The 27299-nt window shown below is 43.1% G+C and overlaps 1 protein-coding gene across 1 annotated transcript in view; it reads right to left on the reverse strand.

The window, feature by feature from the left end:
* The window catches only part of FAF2 (Fas associated factor family member 2), a 61359-nt gene that overhangs the window by 20875 nt on the left and 13185 nt on the right, over nucleotides 1-27299 (reverse strand). Inside the window, exons 2-3 of the mRNA XM_008015372.3 lie at nucleotides 9372-9440; nucleotides 1943-2077 (exon numbers count right to left, since the gene is read on the reverse strand). Coding sequence (XP_008013563.1) covers nucleotides 1943-2077; nucleotides 9372-9440 — 204 coding nt within the window. The remainder of the gene's footprint in view (nucleotides 1-1942; nucleotides 2078-9371; nucleotides 9441-27299) is intronic.

Consider the following 27299-nt stretch of genomic DNA (forward strand, 5'->3'; position numbering starts at 1 on the left):
CAAACAAACAAACAAACAAAAACCAAAACTGCTTTAATACTTATTTTTGGCAGCTACTTATACACTTGTCAAATTCAGTTGCAAGTTAATGTCCCCCAAATGATACATACTCATTCTTTCCTTTCTAGATTTATACATCAAAATATGGTATACAGAAATAGGCCAGGCTCGGTGGCTCAAGCCTGTAATCCCAACACTTTGGGAGGCTGAGGCAGATGGATCACCTGAGGTCAAGAGTTCGAGACCAGCCTGGTCAACATGGTGAAACCCCATCTCTACTAAAAATACAAAAATTAGCTGGGTATAGTGGCTCACACCTCTAATCCCAGCACTTTGGGAGGCCAAGGCAGGCAGATCACTTGAAGTCAGGAGTTTGAGACCAGCCTGGCCAACATGGTGAAACCCCATCTCTACTAAAAATACAAAAATTAGCCAGGTGTGGTGGTGGGCGCCTGTAATCCCAGCTACTCGGGAGGCTAAGGCAGGAGAATCGCTTGAACCTGGGAGGCAGAGGTTGCAGTGAGCTGAGATCACGCCACTGCACTCCAGCCTGGGCAACAGAGGGAGATTCTGTCCCAAAACAAAACACACAAACATAAAAACCTAAAATAATGTATATAGAAATAGGAAGAAAGATAATCACTATTACTAACCTTGGACATTGGTATATAAATGTTAAATAATTATATTAACCACAATGACAAATCCCCATACAGCTGCTTATCTTAGTAATAATGCTAATTATTATTGCTGTTATTAATTATTAAAACTAGCATACATCCAGGGCTCTATAGTTTATAAAGCATTTCACAGATGTCACATTGTGTTAACCTAAGACACTTTCTGTGTCTGCGGACAGGAAGCTCTGGAGCCCCATGGCTGACATGGGAATCTGCTACTGTACTTCAGAAAACCACAAAGCACTATTTAGAAACATGTTTTAAAACATCAAGTAGGCCAAGTGCAGTGGCTCAAGCCTGTAATTGCAGCACTTTGGGAGGCTGAGGTGGGCAGATAACTTGAGCTCAGGAGTTCAAGACCAGCCTAGGCAACATAGCAAGACTCCATCTCTACAAAAAATACAAAAATTAACCAGGATGGTGGCGCACACCTGTAGTCCCAGTTACTTAGGAGGCTGAGGTGGAGGACTGCTTGAGCCCGGGAGGTCTAGCCTGCAGTGAGCCAAGATCGTGCCACTGCACTCCAGGCTGGGTGACAGAGTGAAACATTGTCTCAAACAGAACAAAACAAAACAAAAATCAAGTACTCCACAAAAAGGCTTGATGATGGAGAAAATTCTAACTGTTGCAATGTTAAAGGGAATGTTCTCTTAGGATTCTAAATGCAAGTATAAAAGTATAAGAGGTGAGTATAACCCCAAGGATAAGAAAAAGAAAGTCCAAGAAGTTCTTCAGAGTTCATTATCAGGTACACAACTGACTTCCTTCACTAGACTGTGAGAAATTGAATTTGAAATGGGAAGATTGGCTCTTTATTCATGTCTGGATCCCCAGTAGCAAAATACCAGGCTATTGGAGTGCTCTTAAATATCTGTCAAATTTAAGTGAACCACCTCCTTGCTACTAGCCCTTCAAGGCTAATTTCAAAGACGTGGCCAAAGCTCCTACAAAGATTCCATGTACTTCCTCAAAAGTAGTTTAAGTAAACTGAAGCAACAAAGAACTTGAGTAAACAAATTGTAACTTAAGAGACAGAAAACACTCTCCAAATAACTGGCAAAGAATAGAAAACAAAAACTTAGCAGTTTCTATAACAATTCCTTGAGGAATCAAGGCAAAATTATATACCCAAGGGGCCAAGTCTAACAAACAGGTTTACATTCTAAATATTTATTTTGCTCCTGTCACAGGGAGATCAATATAACCAAGTGAATATACTTAAAAATAAAAATGGGGGAAATTCCAGCTATGAAATAACTTGCCCTTGGTTGAGGTCTTGAGACAACATAGCTGTAGATCCTGTGGTCAGCTGTATTAACCTGCAGGGGTCGTGATGGAGGCGGGTTGAAAACACTAGGTACACCCTCTTGTTCATTCAATCTGTCCTGTACAGCAGCCTGAGAAGGAAAACAGAGTAGCAAGAGTTTCAGTGATGCTCAAATCAACCCAGAAAAAGAGGTGAGGCAACTATTGCGTGGTATTCCAAAATAGGATGGCCAGTAATACACCAAACGGTCACTTGAGGAGTGTACCTTCACGGACCTTTTAACCGCCTATACTGGGAGGCAACGTGGAGAGATGGCTCCAGAATGCATACACAGTAGAGGAGACGAAGAAACTTGTCTGGAAGCTACATTTATGCAGCAAGCACACTGCCTTTATTCAGATGGTATGTATTATTTAGGGTTGCTGGGATATAAAGTGCTTCACTGTACAATCCCAGGAAAAGCCATCCTCAGAGAATACAATGTGGGCGGTACCCCTGGAGTTATGCAGTGAAGCAGTCCTGATGAGTGGCATCTGATGAAGGGGTTTGCAGCAGAGAAGCTTCGGTCTGATCCTAGCTCCATCTCTCAGAAAAGTTGCTCAATGTATGAGCCTCAGGTCAGGTGCGGTGGCTCAAACCTGTAATCCTAACACTTTGGGAGGCTGAGGTGAGAGGATTGCTTGAGCCCAGAGACCACAAATTCGAGACCAGCCGAGGCAATGAAGCGAGACCCTGTCTCTAAAAATAAAAAATAAAGAAGAAAAAAACATGAGCCTCAGTTTCCTTATGTGCAAAATAAAGGAACAATATTTCTCAGAGTTAATCTAAAAATGTAATGAGTTGGCCGTACATAAAGATCCTAATACAACTCCTGCCAGACTACTGATATGCAGTTTAAAACACTCATTCCCTCCTGAACTCTGTCCTTAAAATAGATATTTATCTCAATGTAGTAAAAAAAAAGTTGGCCTTACCCAAAGAGATATCTGGCCTTTGCCTTTTGGGAGGTAATCTACGTCAGACCTGATAAGCATGTCTTTGTTACTAGATTTTAGGTTGCAGCTGCAACACCCAGTAGTCTTAGGGTGAAAGCCGGCCATGCCAGAAAGACCAACCATGTGGTTTAGGGTGGGGAACTTTGGACAACTTGGTATCAGTTGACTTGAAGATTGAGTTCAACCATGTGGGCAGCCAAGCAAATCAATCATGCCTATGTAATGATGCCCTAATAAATACTCTGGAAGCACTGAAGCTTCCCTGGTTGGCAATACAGTAGTCCCTCCTTATCCACAGGGATACAATCCAAGACCTCTAGTAGATTCCTGAAACCATGTATGGTACCAAACTTGAATGCTGTCAATTGGAAGCTGTTTCTCTTCATGTCTTCCACTCAGAAAATGCCTTTTCCATCTTAACTAAGCACTTATCATGCACTGTGGCTGCAATTTTTGCAGAAGTGTGACAACAAAACTAGCATGAATTTCTTTTTCTTTCTTCACAATTTCACAAACACAAGCTAGATCTTAGCAACCTCAGCATACAATTTTTTTTTATTTCCTTATTAAGTCAGGAACTTTAACCCTTTTTTTTTTTCTTGAGACGGAGTCTTACTCTGTTGCGCTGGCTGGAGTGCAGTGACACGATCTCAGCTCACTGCAACCTCCCCCACCCCGGGGTTCAAGCAATTCTGCTGCCTCTCAGACTCCCGAGTAGCTGGGATTACAGGCTCCTGCCACCGTGCCCAGCTAATTTTTGTATTTTTAGTAGAGACAGGGTTTCACCATCTTGGCCAGGCTGGTCTTGAACTCCTCACCTCATGATCTACCCACCTTGGCTTCCCAAAATGCTGGGATTACAGGCATAAGCCACCACGCCTGGCCAGGAACTTTAACCTTTTCACTTAAAGGACATATTTCCTGGCTTCTCTCTGGCATATCTGAGTTGCCAGTATCACTACTCTTGTGCTTTGGGGCCAATATTAAGTAAAATAGGGGGACCTGAACAAAAGCACTGTAATGGCACAACAGTTGATCTGGTAACAGCTACTAACTGACTAACACGTGGGTCTGTATACAGTGTGGAGACACTGAACAAAGGGATAATTAACGTTCTGGGTAAGGTAGAGTGGGACAGAGTGAGATTTCATCATGCTTCTCAGAACAGCATGCATTTTAAAACTTATGAATTGTTTATTTCTGGAATCTTACACCTAAAATTTTCAAACCACAGTTGTCTACGAGTAACTGAAACCACAGAATGTGAAACTGTGGGTAGGAGGGGGCTACTATACTTCATGCATATTGTCATACATCTATGCCAAGAAGGTAATGTATCCTGACTCTGCAGGAGCGTAGTATGCAAGCTTCATGTCCAAAATCCTTTTAGTATGCAAGCTTCATGTCCAAAATCCTTTTAGACTCTGCCCCCTTTTTCTCTTTTTTTTTTGAGACGGAGTCTAGCTCTGACACCAGGCTGGAGTGCAGTGGTGCAATCTCGGCTCACTGTAACTTCCGCCTCCCAGGTTCAAGCAATTCTCCCACCTCATCCTCCCGAGTAACTGGGATTACAGGCAGGTACTGCCACGCCCAGCTACTTTTTGTATTTTTAGTAGAGATGGGGTTTCACCATGCTGGCCAGGATGGTCTTAAACTCCCCACCTCGTGATCCACCCACCTCAGCCTCCCAGAGTGCTGGGATTTCAGGCGTGAGCCACGACGCCCAGCTAATTCTGCCCTATTTGTCTCTTCCGTTAGCTGCTTTTAATGTATATGTTCCCTATAATAAACTATAACTATGACTGTAACAGCTTTCAGTGAGTTCTAGTGAATTAGCAAATCTGAAGATGGTTTTGCGACCATCTGAAACTGCAGGTGGTTTCAGAAGTGAAAGTGGTCTTTCGGAGGGCAGTGTGCCCTCTAAACGCAATTACTTGCTTCAAACTTGAAATTTGGCTAATATCAAGTAGGCCCCTAGTTTTATAATTCATTGAGGAAAGAATAATCTTTCAACAAATGATGCTGAGATAACTGGATATCCACATGCAAAAGAAAGTGGATTAACCCCTAGATCACACTATACATAAAAAGTAACTACAAATACATCAAATACATCAAAAACCTAAATATAAGAGCTGAAATTATAAAACTCTTAAACTAGGATATAAATCTTCACAACCTCAGATTAAGCAAAAGTATCTTAGATATGACAACAAAAGCACAAGCGACAAAAGAAAAAAGCAGATAAATTGGACTTCATCAAAAAGAAAAACTTTTCTGCATCAAATTACACTATCATGAATGGGGCAAGATGGCATGCACCTGTAGTCCCAGCTATCAGGGAGGGTAAGGGAGGAGGGCTTCTTGAGCCCAGGCGTTCAAGGTTACAGTGAGCTATGGTCATGCCACTGCACTCTGGCCTGGGCAACAAACCAAGACTCCATCTCTCAAAAAAACCAAAATACAAAAACCACAAACCACTATCAAGAGAGTAAAAAGATAACTCACAGAATGGGAGAAAACATTTGCAAATCAAATATCAGATAAGCGCCAGGCATGGTGGCTTATGTCTGTAATAACAGCACTTTGGAAAGACAAGGTGGGAGAATCACTGGAGCCCAGGAGTTTAAGACAAGCCTGGTCAATACAGCGAGACCCCATCTGTACAAAAAATAAAAAATAAATAAAGTATTAGTTGGGCGTGGTGGTGTGTGCTTGCAGTCCTAGCTACTCAGGAGGCTGAAGTGAAACGATCACTTGAGTCTGGCAGGTCAAGGCTGCAGTTAGCCGTAACAGTACCACTGTACTCCAGCTTGGGCAACAGAGAGAAATCCTGTCTCAAAAAACACAAACTGGCCAGACATGCTGGCTTACACCTGTAATTCCAGCAATTTGGGAGGCAGAGGCGGGTGGATCACTCGAGGCCAGGAGTTCAAGATCAGCCTGGCCAACATGGAGAAACCTCGCCTCTAGTAAAAATACAAAACTTAGCCGGGCATGGGGCACTTGTAGTCCCAGACACTCAGGAGGCTGAGGAAGGAAAACCGTTTGAACCTGGGAGGTGGAGGCTGCAGTGAGTTGTGATCATGCCACTGCACTCTAGCCTGTGCCACAGAGTGAAACTTCATCTCAAAAACAACAAAAACAAAAACAAAAACTTTCACAGCTCAACATGAAAAAGATAATCAAATTTAAAAACTGGCAAAGGACCTGAATAGACATTTTTGCAAAGAAGATACACAAATGTTCAACAAGAATATGAAAAAATGGCCGGGCGTGGTGGCTCACGCCTGTAATCCCAGCACTTTGGGAGGCCGAGGTGGGCGGATCACGAGGTCAGGAGATCGAGACCATCCTGGCTAACACAGTGAAACCCCATCTCTACTAAAAATACAAAAAATTAGCCGGGCGTGTTGGCGGGCGCCTGTAGTCCCAGCTACTCGGGAGGCTGAGGCAGGAGAATGGCGTGAACCCGGGAGGCGGAGCTTGTAGTGAGCGGAGATCCGGCCACTGTACTCCAGCCTGGGCGGCAGAGCAAGACTCCGTCTCAAAAAAAAAAAAAAAAAAAAAAGAATATGAAAAAATATTCAACATAATTTTAGCCGCTAGGGAAATGCAAATCAAAACCACATAGAGATAGTACTTCACACTCACTAGGGTGAGTATGATCTAAAAGACAAATATTAACAAGTGTTGGTGAGGGTGTGGAGAAATTGAGACCTTCATACAATGCTGCTGGGAATTTAAAATGGTATAATCACTTTGAAAACAGTCTGGGAGCTCTTCAAAAGGTTAAACATAGTGTTACCACATGACTCAGAGAAGTCCATTCCTAGGTATAGATCCAAGAGAAATGAAAACACATATTCACACAAAAACTTGAACACCAGGGCCCGGTGTGGTAGTGTGGGCCTGTAGTTCCATCTACTTGAAGCTGAGGTCAGAGGAATGCTTGAGCCCAGGAGTTCAACTGCAGTGAGCTATGATCAAACCTGCACTCCAGCTTGGGTGACAGAATAAGACCTTGTCTCTCTTTCTCTCTTTTTTTTTTCCTTTCGAGACGGAGTCTCGCCCTGTCGCCCAGGCTGGAGTGCAGTGGTGCGATCTTGGCTCACCGCAAGCTCTGCCTCCCAGGTTCACGCCATTCTCCTGCCTCAGCCTCCTGAGTAGCTGGGACTACAGGCACCCGCCACCACGCCTGGCTAATTTTTTGTATTTTTAGTAGAGACAAGGTTTCACCATGTTAGCCAGGATGGTCTCGATCTCCTGACCTCATGATCTGCCCGCCTCAGCCTCCCAAAGTGTTGGGATTATAGGTGTGAACCACCCACGCCCGGCCCAAACCTGTCTCTTAAAAATAAAAAAACAAGGCCAGGTGCGGTGGCTCATGCTCGTAATCCCAGCACTTTGGGAGGCCAGGGTGAGTGGATTGGAAGGTCAGGAGATCAAGGCTAGCCTGGCCAGCATGGTGAAACCTCATCTCTACTGAAAATACAAAAAATTAGCTGGGCGTGGTGGCGCACGCCTGTAATCCCAGCTACTTGGGAGACTGAGGCAGGAGAGTCGCTTGAACCCAGGAGGCAGAGGTTGCAATGAGCCAAGATCACACCATTGCACTCCAGCCTGGGCAACAAGAACAAAACTCCATCTCAAAAAAAATAAAAAGAAATACAGATAAAAAAACAAAAAGCAAAACTCTCCAGATCCTCTGTTCCATTTCCTATGCTCATCTCATTTGCATTCATTTTTTTTTTTTAAATTATACTTTAAGTTCTGGGATACATGTGCAGAATGTGCAGGTTTGTTACATAGGTATACACATGCCATGGTGGTTTGCTGCACCCATCAACCCGTCATCTACATTAGGTATTTCTCCTAATGCTATCCCTCCCCCAGACCCCCAGACCCCTAGTCCCCCCGCCCCGAGAGGCCCTGTGTGTGATGTTCCCCTCCCATCATTTATTACAAACTGAAATTCTCTAGAATTAAGTTCCATAAGAGTAGGGACTTGGCTGGATGTGGTGGCTCACAACTGTAATCCCAGTACTTTGGGAAGCTGAGGCAGGAGGATTGCTTGAGCCCAGGAATTCAAGACCAGCTTGGGCAACACAGCAAGACCCCGTCTCCACAAAAACATTAAAAATTAGCTGGGCATGGTGTTACATGTTTGTAGTCCCAGCTATTTGGGAGGCTGGGGCAGGAAAATCGCTTGAGCCCAGAAGTCAAAGGCTGTAGTGAGGTACGCTTGTGACAATGCATTCCAGTCCAGGTGAGAGAGCAAGACCCCGTCTTAAAAAAATTAAAAAAGAGTAAGGACTTACTTTTGTTCACTAATATAATGTCAGAGCCTGAGTTTAATTGCCCAAAAATGTGTTGAATAATGAAATCATATTAGGAATACATTTTTAGGAATCCAGCATCCTATTTAAATAGCAGATAATAATTAAAACAGTAATTTGAGATCAAAAAGGTGTTTGACAAAATTCAGCATCCACTCAGTATAAACTATTAATATACTAAGAATGGAAGGGAAACGTCAACAGATATTTATTTCCACGTTATATGCTAGGAATACAGTAGTTAAAACAAAACAAAAAAATCTTTGTTCTTAGGGAGCTTACATCCTTGGGGATCTATCTCAAAGTAACAACTGACATCACACTTGCTAATAAAAAATCAGAGGCATGGTCAGGCGCGGTGGCACACGCGGGTAATCCCAGCACTCTGGAAGGCTGAGCAGGGCAGATCATCTGAGGTCAGCAGTTCAAGACCAGCATGGCCAACAAGGTGAAAACCCATCTCTACTAAAAATACAAATTAGCCGGGTGCAGTGGTGGGCGCCTGTAATCCCAGCTACTCAGGAGGCTGAGGTAGCAGAATCGCTTGGACTTGGGAGGCAGAGGTTGCAGTGAGCAGAGAGCATGCCACTGCACTCTAGCCTGGGTGACAGAGCGAGACTCCGTCTCAAAAAAAAAAAAAAAAAAAAAAAAAATTCAGAGGCATTATAGTGAGGACAAAACACTATTATCAACTGACAGTGTTTTAAGTCTAGCTAATTCAATGGTCAGGAGAAGAGTTGCAGAGAACATGACTACTCAGACAATCTCAAAGAATAAACTATAAAATATGTAAGAAGAAGGTTCACATCAAAACATCTGGTTAAAAACTAAATATACAAAAACCAGTTGTTTTCCCAACAAGATACTAACAAACAGTAGGGGGTAGGGCAGTATACCGAGGGATTTAGTCACTAATTTTTCTATGATTTTATAAACTTTCTCACATTCTTTACCTTCCCACACTTTTATTTTTGAGTCATAATTCTGAAAAAAATCTACTGAAAAGATTCCTGCTATGGAAAAACATACGGTTTTGATTCTTAATTAGACCAGAGAAAAAGAAATAAGCTCAGAATGCATCCTATTATACCTCTATGTTCCAGTTATGCTGTTCCAAGGTATGGCGACACTGATCCATAGATTCTATGCCAGTCAGATCCTGAAAAGAAGGATAAAAACAAAAAGTTACTTAGAGAAAAACCAACAGTATACATATGAGTATTTCTACACCTAATGCTGCTAGGAAGATACACTAAAAAATGTTATAAGTGGGTGTGAAAGTATGGTAAAACTTCACCGATTCAGAATTTATACAGTCAGCTAACTGTTCTAGACACATAAAGAACTAAAAAAATGATAATTCCTTTTAAAACTTCAAGGCTTTCAACTAGGAGTACTGACTAAGATCAATATTCCCTCAAATTCAAGTTTGAAAAATTAAAGATTGTTCAACCTGTGGGCTAAGCAAAATATTACTTAATGCTAAACAACTATTCTGTTGATAGTACAGGTTGAGCATCCCAAATCTGAAATCTAAAATGCTCCAACATTTTTTGAAACATTTTGAGTGCTGAAATGTCTCAAAGGAAATGCATAGCGAAACATTTCAGATTTGAGATGCTCAACCAGTATAACATAAATATTCCAAAATCTCAACACAATCCAAATCTGAAACACTGTGGTTCCAAGTACTTTGGACAAGGAATACTCAACCTCTAAATAATGATGTAATGCGCCTTTTCTGCAAAACGTCATGCCTTTCATTAACTTATTTCGTTTTATATACTGGTATTAACCTAGTTTATAATATGAACTGTGTAAAACCTAACATACCCCACCCCCCCCACACTGTTTTTTCGAGACAGGGTCTTGCTGTCACCCAGTTTGGAGTGCAAAAGCGCCATGACTGCTCACTGCAGTCTCAATTTCCCAGGCTGAAGCAATCCTCCCACCTCAGCCTCCTGAGTAGCTGGCACTGCAGGTGTGCACCACCACACCCAGCTAAATTTTGGATGTTTTTTGTAAAGACAGGGTCTCCCTATATTCCTCAGGCTGGTCTCCAACTCCAGGGCTCAAGCAATCCTCCTGCGTTGGCCTCCCAAAGTGCTGGGATTATAGACGTAAGCCACTGCAGTTACAGTATTTTCTCACTATTTCCCTTCAGATATCCAACATTCAGCAAATCTAACAGTTCATGTATGTACACATCTCATGCCCAGAATTTCCACAGAGCTAAACTCTAGCATTCCTTTAAAGTCTAATATAAAAGCCAAAACCATCCATCTATCCATCCATCCTTTCATTTGACAAATGTGTGCTATACGCCTATTCTGTACAGCACTCACTTACTATATTGGACAGAAAATGAAGAAGATATAGTCTCTATCCTCAAGAAACTCCTCTAAACACCCAGTAAGCTTTAGGGCAAAGAGACTGATCTCAACCTGACAAGAATGTAGTAGCATGGACTGATGAGTCTGAAAACTGAAGTTCTTGCCTAATTCTGTACCTTATGGCCATGGACAGGCACATTTTAACTCTGAATTTAGTTTCCTTTATGTGCAATGTGAAGGGTTTAATGTGGAATGCATTTCTTTTCCAGAGCTTAAAAAAATGAAACAAAATTCAAAAACCAAAGTTTAGATTTTTAGGTATACAAGTTTTCATTTTTTATAATTATACATGTAGTACAAAAACTTGCAATCAAAAATTTTAATGTTTAAAATACTGAAATTGAAAAGTTCCTTTAAGAACTGCTGGCTTTGGCCGGGCTCGGTGGCTCAAGCCTGTAATCCCAGCACTGTGGGAGGCCAAGACGGGAGGATCACGAGGTCAGGAGATCGAGACCATCCTGGCTAACACGGTGAAACCCCGTCTCTACTAAAAATACAAAAAACTAGCCGGGCGAGGTGGCGGGCGCCTGTAGTCCCAGCTACTCCGGAGGCTGAGGCAGGAGAATGGCGTAAACCCGGGAGGCGGAGCTTGCAGTGAGCTGAGATCTGGCCACTGCACTCCAGCCTGGGCGACAGAGCGAGACTCCGTCTCAAAAAAAAAAAAAAAAAAAAAAAGAACTGCTGGCTTTGATAGTTCTGAGTCTGGATTTTAGGTTCTGACCATTATAGAACTCTTCTCATTTGACTATTCCCTTCTGGCTTCTAATAGGACCCCCTTCACTTTCAATGCCCTACATTACAACCCACTAAAGGATTGGGATGTCCAGGGCTCCTCCTTCTCGCTGTGGATTCTCTTTAAGAATTGGACTCTAGGCCAGGGGTGGTGGCTCACGCCTATAATCCCAGCACTTTGGGACGCTGAGGTGGGCGGATCACTTGAGGTCAGGAGTTCAAGACCAGCCCGGCCAACATGGTAAAACCCCATCTCCACTTAAAAAAAAAAAAAAAAATTAGCTGGGCACATTGGTGCTGCATGCCTGTAGTCCCAGATACTCAGGAGGCTGCGGCAAGGGAACTGCTTGAACCCAGGAGGCAGAGGCTGTAGTGAGCCGAGATTATGCCACTGCACTCCAGCCTGGGTAACAGAGCAAGACTCCATCTCAAAAAAAAAAAAAAAAAGAATTGGAATTGGACTCATCTTAACAACATCTTCCCAGTGTGCAAATGACTGCTCTCTCCTCTAAATACCAAAATTGTTTTCTCTCTCTATGTGCCTATTGTTTCCTATCTTATGATTATTTACATTCATTCTATTGCCGTCTCAGAGGTAATGTAAGTTCTCTGAGAGCAGGGAACGATTCACTGTAATATTCACCAGTACCAAGCACACAGTATGGGCTTAAATCATTGTAGAAGAATCAGTCCAAGTTAAAAGGATCTTTTTGTACAAGCTTCATCATCATAGCTATCAGCTGAAATCCTCTAGACACTATCAGAAAATCTGATTTTACATTAATACATTGTATTTTTTAATTTTGTTTTGGTTTTTTTTTTTTTTTTAGACAGGCTCTGTCGTCCAGGCTAGAGTGCAGTGGCACGATCTTGGCTCACTTGCAACCGCTGTCTCTCGGGCTCAAATGATCCTCCCATCTCAGCCTCCTGAGTAGCTGGAACCACAGGTGTGTGCCACCACGCTTGGCTAATTTTTCTATTTTTCTTGGGTAGAGACAGGATTTCACCATGTTGCCCAGGCTGGCCTTGAACTCCTGGGCTCAAGCGATCCTCCCACCTTGGCCTCCCAATGTGTTGGGATTATAGGCGTGAGCCACCATACCTGGCTGTTAGGGTTTTTTAACTTCAAATGTTCTGACTAGATGCCAAGCTGGTTGTTAAAACATTACAAATTTGTAGAATTTTCCTGAAAATCAGTAAGGCAGGAAAGAACTCAGGAAGCAGTGTTTGTTCTTAAAGCTCCTCAGCTGATTCTAATGTACAGCCGAGCTGGGAAATCCGTGGTATTAACAGTAATTCTTTTTTTTTAGACGAAGTCTCGCTCTTGTCCCCCAGGCTGGAGTGCGATGGCGGGGTCTCAGCTCACTGCAACCTCCACCTCCCGGGTTCAAGCGATTCTCCTGCCTCGGCTCCCCGAGGAGCTGGGATTACAGGTGCCTGCCACCACGCCTGGCAAGTTTTTGTATTTTTAGTAGAGATGGGGTTTCACCATGTTGGCCAGGCTGGTCTCGAACTCCTGACCTCAGGTGATCCACCTGTCTCGGCCTCCCAAAATGCTGGGATTACAGGTGTGGGCCACCACGCCTGGCCAGTATTGATATGTAATTCTAAGTAGGAGTAGAGATTATAAATCCCTCACTAAAATAACTTTTAGGCTGGCACAGTGGCTCACACCTGCAATCCTAGCACTGTGGGAAGCCACGGTGGGAGAATCACTTCAGCCCAGGAGTTAAGACCAGCCTGGACAATATAGAGAAACTCCATCTCTATAAAAAATACAAAAAAAATTAGCCAGGTGTGGTGGTGCTCCTGTAGTCCCAGCCACTCAAGAAGGATTACCTACTCAGGATATCCTGAGCCTGAGGAGGTCAAGACTGTAGTAAACTGCGCCACTGCACTCCAACCTGGGCGATAGAAAGACCTTGTCTCAATAATAATAATAATAACCTTAAATAAATGGTTATAAACACTGCAGGAGAGAACAGAGTGACTGCCATCTTTAATATACTGAAACACTTAACCTAACTTGCAACCAAAACACTTTTTAAGTAGTAAAGCACGGTGAGCTGGAAACCCAACTGAACAAGCCTGCTTTCAATCACTACTGATCAGTACTAAAACTATGCCCTAGAAATAAGTGATGTTGGACACACCTGGGACAGGATTATTCACTCATATAAAAACATACATTCACTATATATCCAGGATACAGATACAGTCCCTGCCCTCTTTAAATTTTCATCCTACTAAATGGAGACTGGTCAAAACAAACCACACATACTGAAGAAAATACACTAACAAAATTTTCATTTTGTTCTAGAAGATTCCTTTAGATTGGGTGCTCAAGGAAAGCTTCCTCAAGGAGATAATATTTGAGCAGAGATCTGAATGAAAGATAAGGGGCCAGTAATGGGGAAATATCTGGGAAGAGTATTCCAGGCAGAAGGCCAACATATGCAAAAACTCTGAGACAGATAAAAACCCACAGAACTTTACAGCAGAGTGAACCTTAATGTATGTAAATTTAAAACATCATTTAAGAGATCAGAGGATCTCTGGATGGAAGACAGACTTTGACAAAATAATTTAATTGTCTAGAAAATATGTGAAACAACCTCCTCAAAGGGGGATGGGGTGCTAACTAACAAACTTTGGAAATGAAGTCTGTAAGACTAAAGGCAACAGCCATTACACATAAGCGCAGTCCTCTACTTGATAAGGTTTTTCTCCATGGGAGTATGTATTAATTCTGAAGCCACTATATCTGCATATGTATCCCAGATTTGAACAATTAAGTAAACATCATGAATGGTGAAAGCCAGTTTTCTCACTGTAAAAGTGGGAGGTGACAGATAACCAAAGGAAGAAGGCTAGAATGGATAGAGTGGTAATGGACAGAATTGGAAACATCAACTCATGTTTAGCTTAATATAGATACAGATGACTGCATACAGAAAAACTTAGTTTAGTATATACACATGCATATCCCTTGCTCAGTCAGCTGAAAGGCCCTACAAGCAACAACATCCCAGTAGCATGCACACCTAATGCCTAGATATTGGTTTCTAATACCATTCTCTAATAAAAAGAATCAGGGCTCCTTGGAGAAGTGGCTGATTCTAGGACTGGGGCCAGAAATATATAAGATGTGCCTAAAGAATCTTGTGGTCAAAAGGATAGAGGAGGCTGGGAGTGGTGGCTCATGCCTGTAATCCTGACACTTTGGGAGGCCAAGGTAGGAGGACTGCTTGAGGCCAGGAGTTCAATACCAGCCTGGGCAACACAGCAAGATCCCATCTCTACCAAGGGAAAAAAAAAAAAGGATAGAAGACTCAACTGAAAAAGATCCCAGTGACTAAAGCTCGAACACTTTCAGCAATAAAATATTCATGATATAAATACATGGCTGAAGAAATAAATTGGGGAGAATAGAAAAATATCCTGTGCAGAAGAATTCCAAGTAACTTATGTAGATATTTTACCTTTACCTTCAAGGAAGTAGAACATAACTTTTTATTCCTTCCCAGAATGGGCTAGGCATGGTGCCTTCCTTCCAAAGAATACAGTATGGAAACAGTGGCGGGGGGATTAACAGTGGAGAAACCTGACCAACACTACCACAGCTAGGTGATCAAGACCAAAACATTGACAGTGATAAAGCATGCTGAGAGTACCTTTGCTTTGTTGTAGTGAAAACAGCACTTTACCTCCGTAAATCTTCCTGCCAAAAACCCATAATCCCAGCTCCAATTATGAGAAAAACATCAGGCAAATGTCAATTGAGAAATATTTTACAAAATACCTGACTGGTACTCCTGAAAACTGTCGAGGTCACCAAAAACAAGAAAAGCTCAAGAACCATCACAGCCCAGAGGAACCTAAGATATGACTACTAAATAGTATGCAGTGCCCTAAATGGGATCCCGGAACACAAAAAGAATATCAGGTAAAAACTAAGAGAATTAGAATAAAGAATGGACTTTTGTTAATCATAGTGTATCAGTGGCTGGGCGCGGTGGCTCACGCCTGTAATCCCAGCACTTTAGGAGGCCGAGGCGGGTGGATCTCGAAGTCAGGAGATCGAGACCATCCTGGCTAATATGGTGAAACTCCATCTCTACCAAAAATACAAAAAAATTAGCCGGGCATGGTGGCGGGCGCCTGTAGTCTCAGCTACTTGGGAGGCTGAGGCAGGAGAATGGTGTGAACCCGGAAGGCGGAGGTTGCAGTGAGCTGAGATCGAGCCACTGCTCCCCAGCCTGAGCGACAGAGCGAGACTCTGTCTCAAAAAAAAAACATTAGTAATAATAGTGTATCAATATTGGTTCATCGATTGTGACAGGTGTACCACACTAATAATACAAGGTGCTAATAGGAAACATTCAGCATGAGATTTATAGGAATTTTCTATATTATCTTCACGATTTCCTGTTAATCTAAATCTCTTCTAATGACAAGTTTATTTAAAACGTAAAACAAAACTTGAAGGAGGGAGGAAACAAGAAGGGAGAAAACATTGGAGGCAGAACCAGCTTGACAAGTTGACAGATAAGGTCTGAGAAGTAGGCAGGGGAAAGATCATTCATGTCAGGCAATATTTTTCCATTTTACCTGTATAAGAACCACATGAGGAGCCCTGTTTTTTCTTTCTTTCTTTTTTTTTTGTAGAGATGAAGATTTCACTACGTTGACCAGGCTAGTCTCAAACTCCTGGCCTCAAGTGATCCTCCCACCTTGGCCTCCCAAAGCATGAGCCACCATGGTGTGCCTGTATGAGGGACCTTTTTAAAAAATGCTACAAGCTGGGTGCAGTGGCTTATGCTTGTAATCCCAGCATTCTGGGAGGCCAAGGTGGGAGGATCACTTGAGCCCTGAAGTTCAAGACCAGCCTGAACAACATAGCAAGACCCTGTTCTCTACTTAAAAAAATAAAAATAAAAACAGGCCGGGTGTGGTGGATCACGCCTGTAATCCCAGCACTTCGGGAGATTGAGGTGGACAGATCACGAGGTCAGGAGTTCGAGACCAGCCTGGTCAACATGGTGAAACCCTATCCCTACTAAAAATACAAAAATTAGCCAGGCATGGTGGTAGGCACCTGTAATCCCAGCTATTCGGGAGGCTGAGGCAGGAGAATCACTTGAACCTGGGAGGCAGAGGTTGCAGTGAGCTGAGATCGTACCATTGCACTCCAGCGTGGGCAACAAGAGTAAAACTCTTGTCTCAAAAAAAAAAAAGAATGTATAGATAGTGATGAGAATCACTAATCCAGACCCTTCATTCTAAATTTAGTGACAGTGACATGATCATATGCACATTTTAAAGTAAGTCATTCCTGTTTGCATATGAAGTCACTGTAGAAAGCATGAAAGACAGCAAGACACCAGCAAGAAGATTATATAGATGAAGTCCATGGAAAAGAGAATGATGGCATAGAATAGAATGACAGCAGTAAAACGGAAAAGAAATGGACATATTTGGGGTTTATTTTAGAGGTAGTGCCAGAAGGATCAGATGATAGATTAAAAGTGGGGGAGTGGAAGAGAAATATTAAGGTGTACTCAAAGGCTTACGCAAATGGAGTAATGGTGTTATTTATAAACAACGAGGTAAACTATTTACCTTTGTGAGAAATTTTTATGTATGGTAAAGTAAATCTGTCTAAAAAGAACAAGAGATATAAAACCCCTCATTGCTAAATTTGACTGGCTTTAAAAAAGTAAAAAGAATGGGAAAACGTGGAAACAGACTGCCAGCTGAAGGTAAAAACGCTATTTCATCGCACTAAATGCATTGTGTGGGAACTACCTGACCTCACTGCTAGTCAGCAGGATAGTTTTCTAGTGATCTCTTCAAAAAGCCAAAGTAAGCTAGTGTGCTGAACTCATTTGGCATTCACCGTCTGGAAACAGTTGCATTCATAACTCAGACAGGGTTGATTACCTGGGTTTTCTATCGGTTTTTTTAAACCTACTATAAGTTAGGTAGAGTTTATTCATTTATTTATATTTTTGGAGATGGAGTTTTGCTCTTTGTTGCCCAGGCTGGAGTGCAGTGGCGCGATCTCAGGGGCAACCTCCGCCTCCCGGGTTCAAGTGATTCTCCTGCCTCAGCCTCCTGAGTAGCTGGGATTACAAGCATGCGCCACCATGCTTGGCTAATTTTGTATTTTTAGTGGAGACAGGGTTTCTCCATGTTGGTCAGATTGGTCTTGAACTCCCAACCTCAGGTGATCTGTCCGCCTCGGCCTCCCAAAGTGCTGGGATTACAGGCCTGAGCCACCGCGCCCGGCTGGTAAAGTTTAAATATTAGAGAAAGATTAGAAATGGTGTGGGGTAAGAGGCTACCCTGTGGTGGTTCCAATCATTAGTAATACAATTGGTTTACATTTACATATTTCCTTCTAGTTCCCCACACTCCAAGGAAAAGGTTTAGGGCTTGATTCAACCTCTTTTATAATTAAATAAAATTATTATAGGGGAAACTGTTTAATGGTCTTTTCTTCTCCATTCTAGACTGTATGTATGCTGAGGAAAATCTATTCATCTCTGCCTTTGATGTTTACAGGAGTCTTCTGGTGTTTTCTCTCCTGGCTAGAAAACCAACTTTTCCACCCCACCTCTCACATCACTACACACAAGTCAAGGTTTAAGGAGCCTTCTCTATTTTCTCTTACCTGTGTGAGACTTCTCTCTTTTAGATATTTATAATTTTGCACATTTTACAAATTACTTCCTTATAACTCTTCATAAACTTCATACACTCTTCATAACCATGGTTATACAATACTCTAACTGGCTACAACAATTTACATATAGATGTTACGGCTGCTTCCAATTTTCACTATTAAAATAGCACTATGATGAACACTACTATTTATAAAGTTTGCCTGTATTTAGGATTTCTTCTGGATCTAGGTAAAACTTGGAGCCAAAGAATATACATTATTTTTAGAGTTCTTGACCCACAGTGCCAAAACGCATTTCGAAAGGACTATTCCAATTTATATTGGAAGGGCTGGATTCAATAAGTCAAATGCTAAGTATGTCTCAAGCCAATATTCATTGCCATTTCAGTGCCAACCAAAGTTTTGCAATGCCAGATTTGTTCAGAGAGAAAGAATACTGCAGTTTTGGCTGGAGACATTCCAGTAGCTTTGCTACCAATTCTCTGTTCAGCAATAAAATAATGTTTGGCTATCAGCACTTCTGGAAAAGAGGTAAAACAGAGAAGCAGAGGAATGCTAGACTTACATCAGTCACAAGCTTCAAGCTCCCACCAAAGTAATTTCTTCAGAACTCCAATTATAATTCTTTTTTTACAGTTTTTTATTTTTATTTTTAGAGACAGAGTCTCGCTCTGTCACCCAGAGTACAATGGCGCGATCTCAGCTCACTGCAACCTCTGCCTCCTGGGTTCAAGTGATTCTTCTACCTCAGCCTCTGGAGTAGCTGGGATTATAGGCACCTGCCACCATACCCACCTAATTTTTGTATTTTGAGTAGAGACAGGGTTTCATCATGTTGGCCAGGCTGGTCTCGAACTCCCGACCTCAGGCGATGCACCCACCTTGGCATCCCAAAGTGCTGGGATTACAGGCATGAGGCACCACGCCCAGCCTAAATTTTTTTGTATTTTTTAGAGAGAGGGTCTCTCTGCCACTCAGTCTGGAGTGCAGTAGCATGATCATAGCTCACTATAACCATCAGCTCCTGGGCTCAAGTCATTCTTCTGCCTCAGCCTCCCAAGTAGCTAGGACTACAGGCACGTATCACCATACCCACTTTTTTTTTGTTTTTTTTGGGGGGGCATAGATTGCGGGGGTCCCACATGTTGCTCAGCCTGGTCTTGAACTCCTAGCCTCAAGTGATCCTCCCACTTCGCCTTCCAAAGTGGTGGGATTACAGGTGTGAACCAATGTGCCCAGCCAGGATTCTCTTTTAAAAGGAACTTTCTTTTGAGGAGGGAATCTATACTCCCAAGACCCAGTGCAATGCCTTGGCATAAAGTAGGAAATGTCTGAATAAATGAACGAATCCTACCTCAGTCTAACAATCAACTTTTGTTTATCTCTCTCTAGTTTCTTTTTCTTTTTTTTTGAGACAGATTCTCACTCTTGTCGACCAGGCTGGCGTGCAGTGGCGAGATTCCAGCTCACTGCAATCTCCGCTTTCCGGGTTCAAGTGATTCTCCTGCCTCAGCCTCTCAAGTAGCTGGGATTACAGGTGCCCACCAACACACCCAGCTAATTTTTGTATTTTTAATAGAGACAGGGTTTCACCATGTTGGCCAGGCTAGTCTTGAACTCCTGACCTCAAGTGATCTGCCCCCCTCAGCTTCCCAAAGTGCTGGGATTACAGGTGTGAGCCACCAAGTCCGCCCTTCTAGTTTCTTAAACACTGATCTTCTCATTATTACTCATTTATTCCTACTCTGTTTCAGGAACTAAGATAGCTATCTTCACATTTTCCTCAACGATCCTGTAAGACAGATATTGCTATCTTGCCTATTATCAATTGAGAATATTGAATCTTTGAAAAGAATTACATGAAAGTATCCCATACCAATTTGGGTATACCTTCTTTGTGATACCTTCTTTGAGTCATGCTTTAGTAAGAGATAGATCAGGGATCACAGTATTTCAAAAGCTAGTCTCCAAGTGACTGACACCTTCTTGTCTTCTGACTTGGGAGAGGAGGAAGTAAGTGCTTAATAAAGGTCAGCTAAAACTGGCATTATGTGAGCGTGGTGGCTCATGCCCATAATCCCAGAACTTTGGGAGGCCAGGAATTTGAGACCAGCCTGGCCAACATGGCAAAACCCGGTTCTGTATGAATACAAAACAGTTAGCCAGGTGTGGTTGTGCATGCCTGTAATCTCCAGCTACTCGGGTGGCTGAGGCACCAGAATCGCTTGAACCTGGGAGATGAAGGTTGCAGCGAGCTGAGATGGCACCACTGCACTCTAGGCTGGGCGAAAAGAGTGAGACTGACTCAAAAAAAAAAAAATTAAAAAAAAAAAAGTCTATTGACACCTAAGGTGGCTTGAGATAGCATCGTACAAATTAGCTGCAATGGATATAAGGGTTAACTATGGCACCCCCTTCTCTAATCTTTTAGGGCCGAGTGTCTAATGTCATCAACTGCCACCATAAATCCCCCACTGGTCTGGGACAGACAGGTGACAGAAAAAAAAAAAAAAAGGAAAGAAAACCATCCATTGGGCAGGTCCATCCCAGTCTGTCTTACTGAGAAAAATCCATTGCTCCATGATCCTTTCCCTCCTTCCTCCTCCCTTCAGAGATGACTCCCCTTCCATAAACTGACTTTCCAAGGATTTTGGAGAGCACTGCATTTAACTATAGCAACTTAAAAATGTAATTGCCTGATAGTATCAGTGGGAGAAAGGCATTATTTACTTTTGGGGCATTTTACTATAGACTGAACCCCAATCAATCTCTAGTAAAATGCACAGGGGAGACTGGGAAAGTGTGTGAACTATTCTATACTACTTTCCTACTCCAGCTTTGGTCAAGCATCTAGTAAAATATATAGGGGAGATTGGAGAAGTGTGTGAACTACTTTCCTACTCCAGCTTTGGTCAAACTTCCGCCTCTCCCAAGTCAGAAGTCAAGAAGGTGTCAGTCACCTGGAGACTAGCTTTGGAAATACTGTGATCCCTGATCTATCTCTTGCTAAAGCATGACTCAAAGAAGGTATGGCAAACAATAATAGATGGTGTGTAGTATTTTAACAAGATGGCTCAAACAGCTATTTGGATAGGGATTGGGTAACCAGGGTGTAGTCTCCTCATTTTCCTAAGTGGAGTTTATCTTTCCATATCTCATCTGTTTATACTAACAAACGCTGCACGGGGTTGGTGTGAAATCTCAGCTGAGATCTAAATACTCTCTAAATTCCAATTGGCTTGTTGGTTTTAGCTTGCTAAGAATGCGTATTTCAGGTCTTGTTTTCAGTTATTCCCAGAGAGAAACTTGGCAAAACTAGGGATCTTTGTTCTCTCCTTCCGACCACACAGACAGCTTTGCTTTGCTTTATGTAATAGACAGTATGCCTTCTCTGATAGTAGCAGGAGAAATGAAATCTGAAATCCGTTCAGGAAATTAAGTGATCATGGCTAGGCTCTGATCTAATTTAAACTCTTAAACACACTCAGATCTTTATTATTCACATTTAATTACTGATACTCCAATTAAGAACCGGCAACTTACTAAACATCTACCACCATGTAATAAAATAGATACTGTAAGTATTGAAACCCTTATTTTCATCACTGAGAAAGCCAGAGATTCAAAATGTACATGCCTTGTCTAGGAATATGCAGATAATGGTAAATGGTGGAGCAAAGACTGAAATCTAGACTAATTACTTCCAAAGTCCAGATTCTCTCTTATGCCAAAATGCCTCCCATTATTACTAGAAATTTTCTTTTCTTTTTTTTTTTTTTGAGATGAAGTCTCGCTCTGTTGCCCAGGCTGGAGTGCAGTAGTGGGATCTCGGCTCACTGCAAATCCCGCCTCTTGGGTTCAAGTGATTCTCCTGCCTCAGCCTCCCAGGTGCCCAATACAGGCATGAGCCATTGTGCCCAGCTAAAATAGCTTTCAATAAATCCTTAATTCACAAAATTTCAATTTCTGGGATGGGCATGGTGGCTCATAACTGTAATTTCAGCACTTTGGGAGGCCAAGGAGGACAGATCACCTGAGATCAGGAGTTTGAGACCAGCCTGGCCAACATGGTGAAACCCTGTCTCTACTAAAATACAAAAATTAGGCAGGCATGGTGGCAGGTGCCTGCAATCCCAGTTACTCAACAGGTTGAGGCAGGAGAATTGCTTGAATCCGGGAAGCAGGCGCTGCAGTAAGCCAAGATTGTGTCATTGCACTCCAGCCTGGATGACAAGGGCCAAACTCCATCTCAAAAAAAAAAAAAGAAAAAGAAACTTTCAATTTCTTTATTGTATATACTAGTAGCTGAATATCAGCCCATAGATGTATATAAAATTGTTCTCCTTTAGGCATAAGATCAACAAACATGTTAATACAGTTTTTCTCTATGGACAAAGGGTTTGGAGTCAAATAAGACTGGAAAATGGTGCATATCTGGCTAGGCTCCGTGGCTCACGCCTGTAATCCCAGCATTTTGGGACGCTGAGGCGGACAGATCACTTGAGGTCAGAAGTTCGAGACCAGCCTGGCCAACACGGTGAAACCCTGTCTCTACTAAAAATACAAAAATTGGCCAGGCGCAGTGGCTCAAGCCTGTAATCCCAGCACTTTGGGAGGCCAAGACGGGCGGATCGCGAGGTCAGGAGATCGAGACCATCCTGGCTAACACGGTGAAACCCCGTCTCTACTGAAAAATACGAAAAACTAGCCGGGCGAGGTGGCGGGTGCCTGTAGTCCCAGCTATTCGGGAGGCTGAGGCAGGAGAATGGCGTGAACTCGGGAGGCGGAGCTTGCGGTGAGCTGAGATCCGGCCACTGCACTCCAGCCTGGGCGACAGAGCGAGACTCCGTCTCAAAAAAATAAATAAATAAAAATAAAAATACAAATACAAAAATTAGCAGGGCGTGGTGGTGCATGCCTGTAATCCCAGCTACTCAGGAGGATGAGGCAAGAGGATCACTTGAGCCTGGAAGGCGGAGGTTGCAGTGAGCTGAGATTGCGCCACTGTACCCTAGCCGGGGAGACAGAATGAGACTCTGCCTCAAAAAAAAAAAAAAAAAAAAAAAGTGCATATCAAATATCTCTTTTCAAATACCCCTTTTAGAAATCTGCAATATAGGCTGGGGGTGGTGGCTCATGCCTGTAATCCCAGCACTTTGGGAGGCCGAGTCAGGCGGATCATGAGGTCAGGAGATCGAGACCATCCTGGCTAACATGGTGAAACCCCATCTCTACTAAAAATACAAAAAATTAGCCGGGCGTGTGGCGGGCGCCTGTAATCCCAGCTGCTCGGGAGGCTGAGGCAGGAGAATGGCATGAACTCAGGAGGCGGAGCTTGCAGTGAGCTGAAATCGCGCCACTGCACTCCAGCCTGGGCGACAGAGCAAGACTCCGTCTCAAAAAAAAAAAAAAAAAGACATCTGCAATATAATCTTCTAAAGGCTTTGAAAGGTTCTGCTTCTAGAAAAAAAGAAAATTTAATCTCACAACTTCACATAAGGGAAGGTCTAAAAAAAAAAAAAATACTAACATCCCTTGAAGAATTTTCACTTAGAATCAGTTTGGCAGCCTGGGCAACACAGTGAGACCCATCTCTACAGAAAACAAAAACAGTAGCTGGGCATGGCGGTATATGCATTTAGTCCCAGCTACTTGGGAGGCTGATGTGGGAGGGTCACTTGAGCCCGGGAGGTTGAGGCTACAGTGAGCTATGGTTGTGCCACCGTACTCCAGCCCAGGTGACAGAGCAAGACCCTGTCTCAAAAAAAAAAAAAAAAATCAGCTTGGAAACACCAGCTGTGGAACCAAATGGTCTGTGCAAATCAAGATATAACCATATCTTAATCTCAAATAATAGATTCTCAAATATTTGATAACTGATTGGACCCAAATAGCAGTACACAAGTGTGGATGTTTACTGTATAAATATTTGAATATACATAAATACCACATGAATAAACATTTCCAAAAAAAACCCCTACAATATTCTTTATCCAAGCAATTAAAATAGGTGGGGGCCGGGTGTGGTAGCTCACACCTGTAATCCCAACACTTTGGGAGGCCAAGGCAGGAGGCCTTAAGGACAGGGGTTCGTGCCCAGCCTGGGAAACATGATGAGACCCTGTCTCTACAAAAAAAGGAAAAGAAAAAAAAAAGAGTAAGTGGAAGAAGTGGCTGAGCTTTGTTGGAAAGTTAGAGACACAAGCAATTTTAATTTGTGCAGCAGCAATAGAAAAATTTAAGGCTGGGTGCAGTGGCTCATGCCTGTAATCCCAGCACTATGGGAGGCTGAGGCAGGCAGATCACTGAGGTCAGGAGTTCGAGACCAGCCTGGCCAACATGGTGAAACCCCGTCTCTACTAAAACTACAAAAATTAGCCAGGTGTGGTGGTGAGCACCTGTAATCCCCAGGTACTTGGGAGGCTGAGGCAGGAGAATCACTTGAACCCAGGAGGCGGAGGTTGCAGTGAGCCAAGATCAAGTCATTGCACTCTAGCCTGGGAAACAGAGCAAGACTCTGTCTCAAGGAAAAAAAAAAAAAGAAAAAGTAAAACAAAAAACAAAAAACACACATGCAATAACCCTTTATTCTAATTCTACCACGCACTAGCTTGGTAACCTTAGGCATCTTTCTTAGGTTTAGCTTCCTCATTGGTAAAATGTAAATAAAAATAGTGCTCAGTCCCTTGGGTTGTGCAGATTAAAACAGGTTAGCTACTATTACTACTGAGAAACAGGAGGTCTTCCAGTATCTGAGTGAGGAAAAAAAAGAAACACGAAGGACACATTAAGGAGACATTTGTAAAAAGCATCCTGAGATGAGTCTGAACTAGCTTAAAAGGTTCTGAAGTAATACAATTAGATTTTGGGGGAACCAAATAAATTATCTTTCATTAATTCCTTTTTTTTTTTTTTTTTGAGATGGAGTCTCACTCTGTTGCCCAGGCTGGAGTGCAGTGATACCCTCTTGGCTCACTGCAACCTCTGCCTCCCAGGCCAAGCGATTCTCCTGCCTCGCCCTTCCAAATACAGGAGTGTGCCACCAGGTCTGGCTAATTTTTTTTGTATTCTTAGTAGAGATGTGGTTTCACTACGTTGGCCAGGCAGGTCTCAAATTCCTGACCTCAGGTGATCCACCCGCCTCAGCCTCTCAAACTGCTGGGATTACAGGCATGAGCCACCAGGCCCGGCCCCCATTAATTCCTATTCTAGTATTGATTCTTTCACTTAACAGACTTAATTCCACTAAAACAAACAGAAACAAAAAGTATGCTGGCTATATTCAATCTTTCCTAAACGTGAGTTTACCGCTCAGATTCAAGCAGAAACGTTGTTTTGAGAGACATGAAGGTATTTCACTTCAAAAACACTATAGAGAAACAAACTTTATAGGTCCTCCAAAAATAATCTAATAATTTGACCTTCCCTGTTCCCTGCCCATCCTTCACCCCTTCTAGGCTGAGAAAATCTGCCATTATGTTTCAAGACAGCTTGAAATCACACCCCTAGAATTTCACATGCATAAGATGTATATATATTAGCAAAATTTAATGTCAAGTCACAAAATGTTAAAAATTTATCACTGGCTGGGCGCGGTGGCTCATGCCTGTAATCCCAGCACTTTGGGAGGCCGAGACGGGCGGATCACAAGGTCAGGAGATGGAGACTACACTGGCTAACACAGTGAAACCCCGTCTCTACTAAAAAAAAAAAAAAAAATACAAAAAATTAGCCAGGCGTGGTGGTGGGCGCCTGTAGTCCCAGCTACTCAGGAGACTGAGGCAGGAGAATGGTGTGAACCCAGGAGGCGGAGGTTGCAGTGAGCCGAGATCACGCTACTGCACTCCAGCCTGGGCGACAGAGCCAGACTTTGTCTCAAAAAAAAAAAAAAAGGCCGGGCGCGGTGGCTCAAGCCTGTAATCCCAGCACTTTGGGAGGCCGAGACGGGCGGATCACGAGGTCAGGAGATCGAGACCATCCTGGCTAACCCGGTGAAACCCCGTCTCTACTAAAAAAATACAAAAAACTAGCCGGGCGAGGTGGCGGGCGCCTGTAGTCCCAGCTACTTGGGAGGCTGAGGCAGGAGAATGGCGTGAACCCGGGAGGCGGAGCTTGCAGTGAGCTGAGATCCGGCCACTGCACTCCAGCCTGGGCGACAGAGCGAGACTCCGTCTCAAAAAAAAAAAAAAAAAAAAAAAAAAATTATCACTTTTCAATCTTAAAACTTGACATGAGAGGATGCTCTAGGATTTAGATTCAACTACTTATTAAACATCTATTGCATTTTATTTTTTTGAGACAGAGTCTTGCTCTGTCGTTAGGCTGGAGTACAGTGGCGTGATCTCGGCTCACTGCAACCTCCGCCTCCCAGGTTCAAGTGATTCTCCTGCCTCAGTCTCCTGAGTAGCTGGGACTACGGACATGCGCCACCACACCCAGCTAATTTTTTTATTTTTAGTAGAGATGGGGTTTCACCATGTTGGCCAGGCTAGTCTCGACCTCATGATCCACCTGACTTGGCCTCCCAAAGTGCTGAGATTACAGGCGTGAGCCACGGCGCCCAGCCTATTAAACACCTATTAACCAAGCACTATAGTATGTGTTTTCTGATCCACTCTTTTTTTCTTGTTTTGTTTGGAGAACAGAATCTCACTCTGTCACCCAGGCTGGAGTGCAATGGTGTGATCTCAGATCACTGCAACCTCTGTCTCTTGGGTTCAGGTGATTCTCATGCCTCAGCCTCCCGAGTAGCTGGTACTACAAGCGCCTGCCACCACGCCCGGCTAATTTTGTATTTTTAGTAGGGTTGGGGTTTCACCACGTTGGCCAGGCTAGTCTCGAACTCCTGACCTCAGGTGATCCTCCCACCTCTGTCTCATAAAGTGCTGGGATAACAGGCATGAGCCACTGCACCTAGCCTTTCTGATCCTTTTTTTTGTTTGTTTTTTTGAGACAGAGTCTCGCTCTGTCTCCCAGGCTGGACTGCAGTAGGCAGATCTCAGCTCACTGCAAGCTCTGCCTCCTGGGTTTATGCCATTCTCCTGCCTCAGCCTTCCCGAGTAGTTGGGACTACAGGTGCCCGCCACCTCGTCCGGCTAGTTTAGTAGAGACGGGGTTTCACTGTGTTAGCCAGGATGGTCTCGATCTCCTGACCTCGTGATCCGCCCGTCTCGGCCTCCCAAAGTGCTAGGATTACAGGCTTGAG

This window comes from Chlorocebus sabaeus, chromosome 23, assembly GCF_047675955.1.
Source record: "Chlorocebus sabaeus isolate Y175 chromosome 23, mChlSab1.0.hap1, whole genome shotgun sequence".
Taxonomy (NCBI): domain Eukaryota; kingdom Metazoa; phylum Chordata; class Mammalia; order Primates; family Cercopithecidae; genus Chlorocebus; species Chlorocebus sabaeus.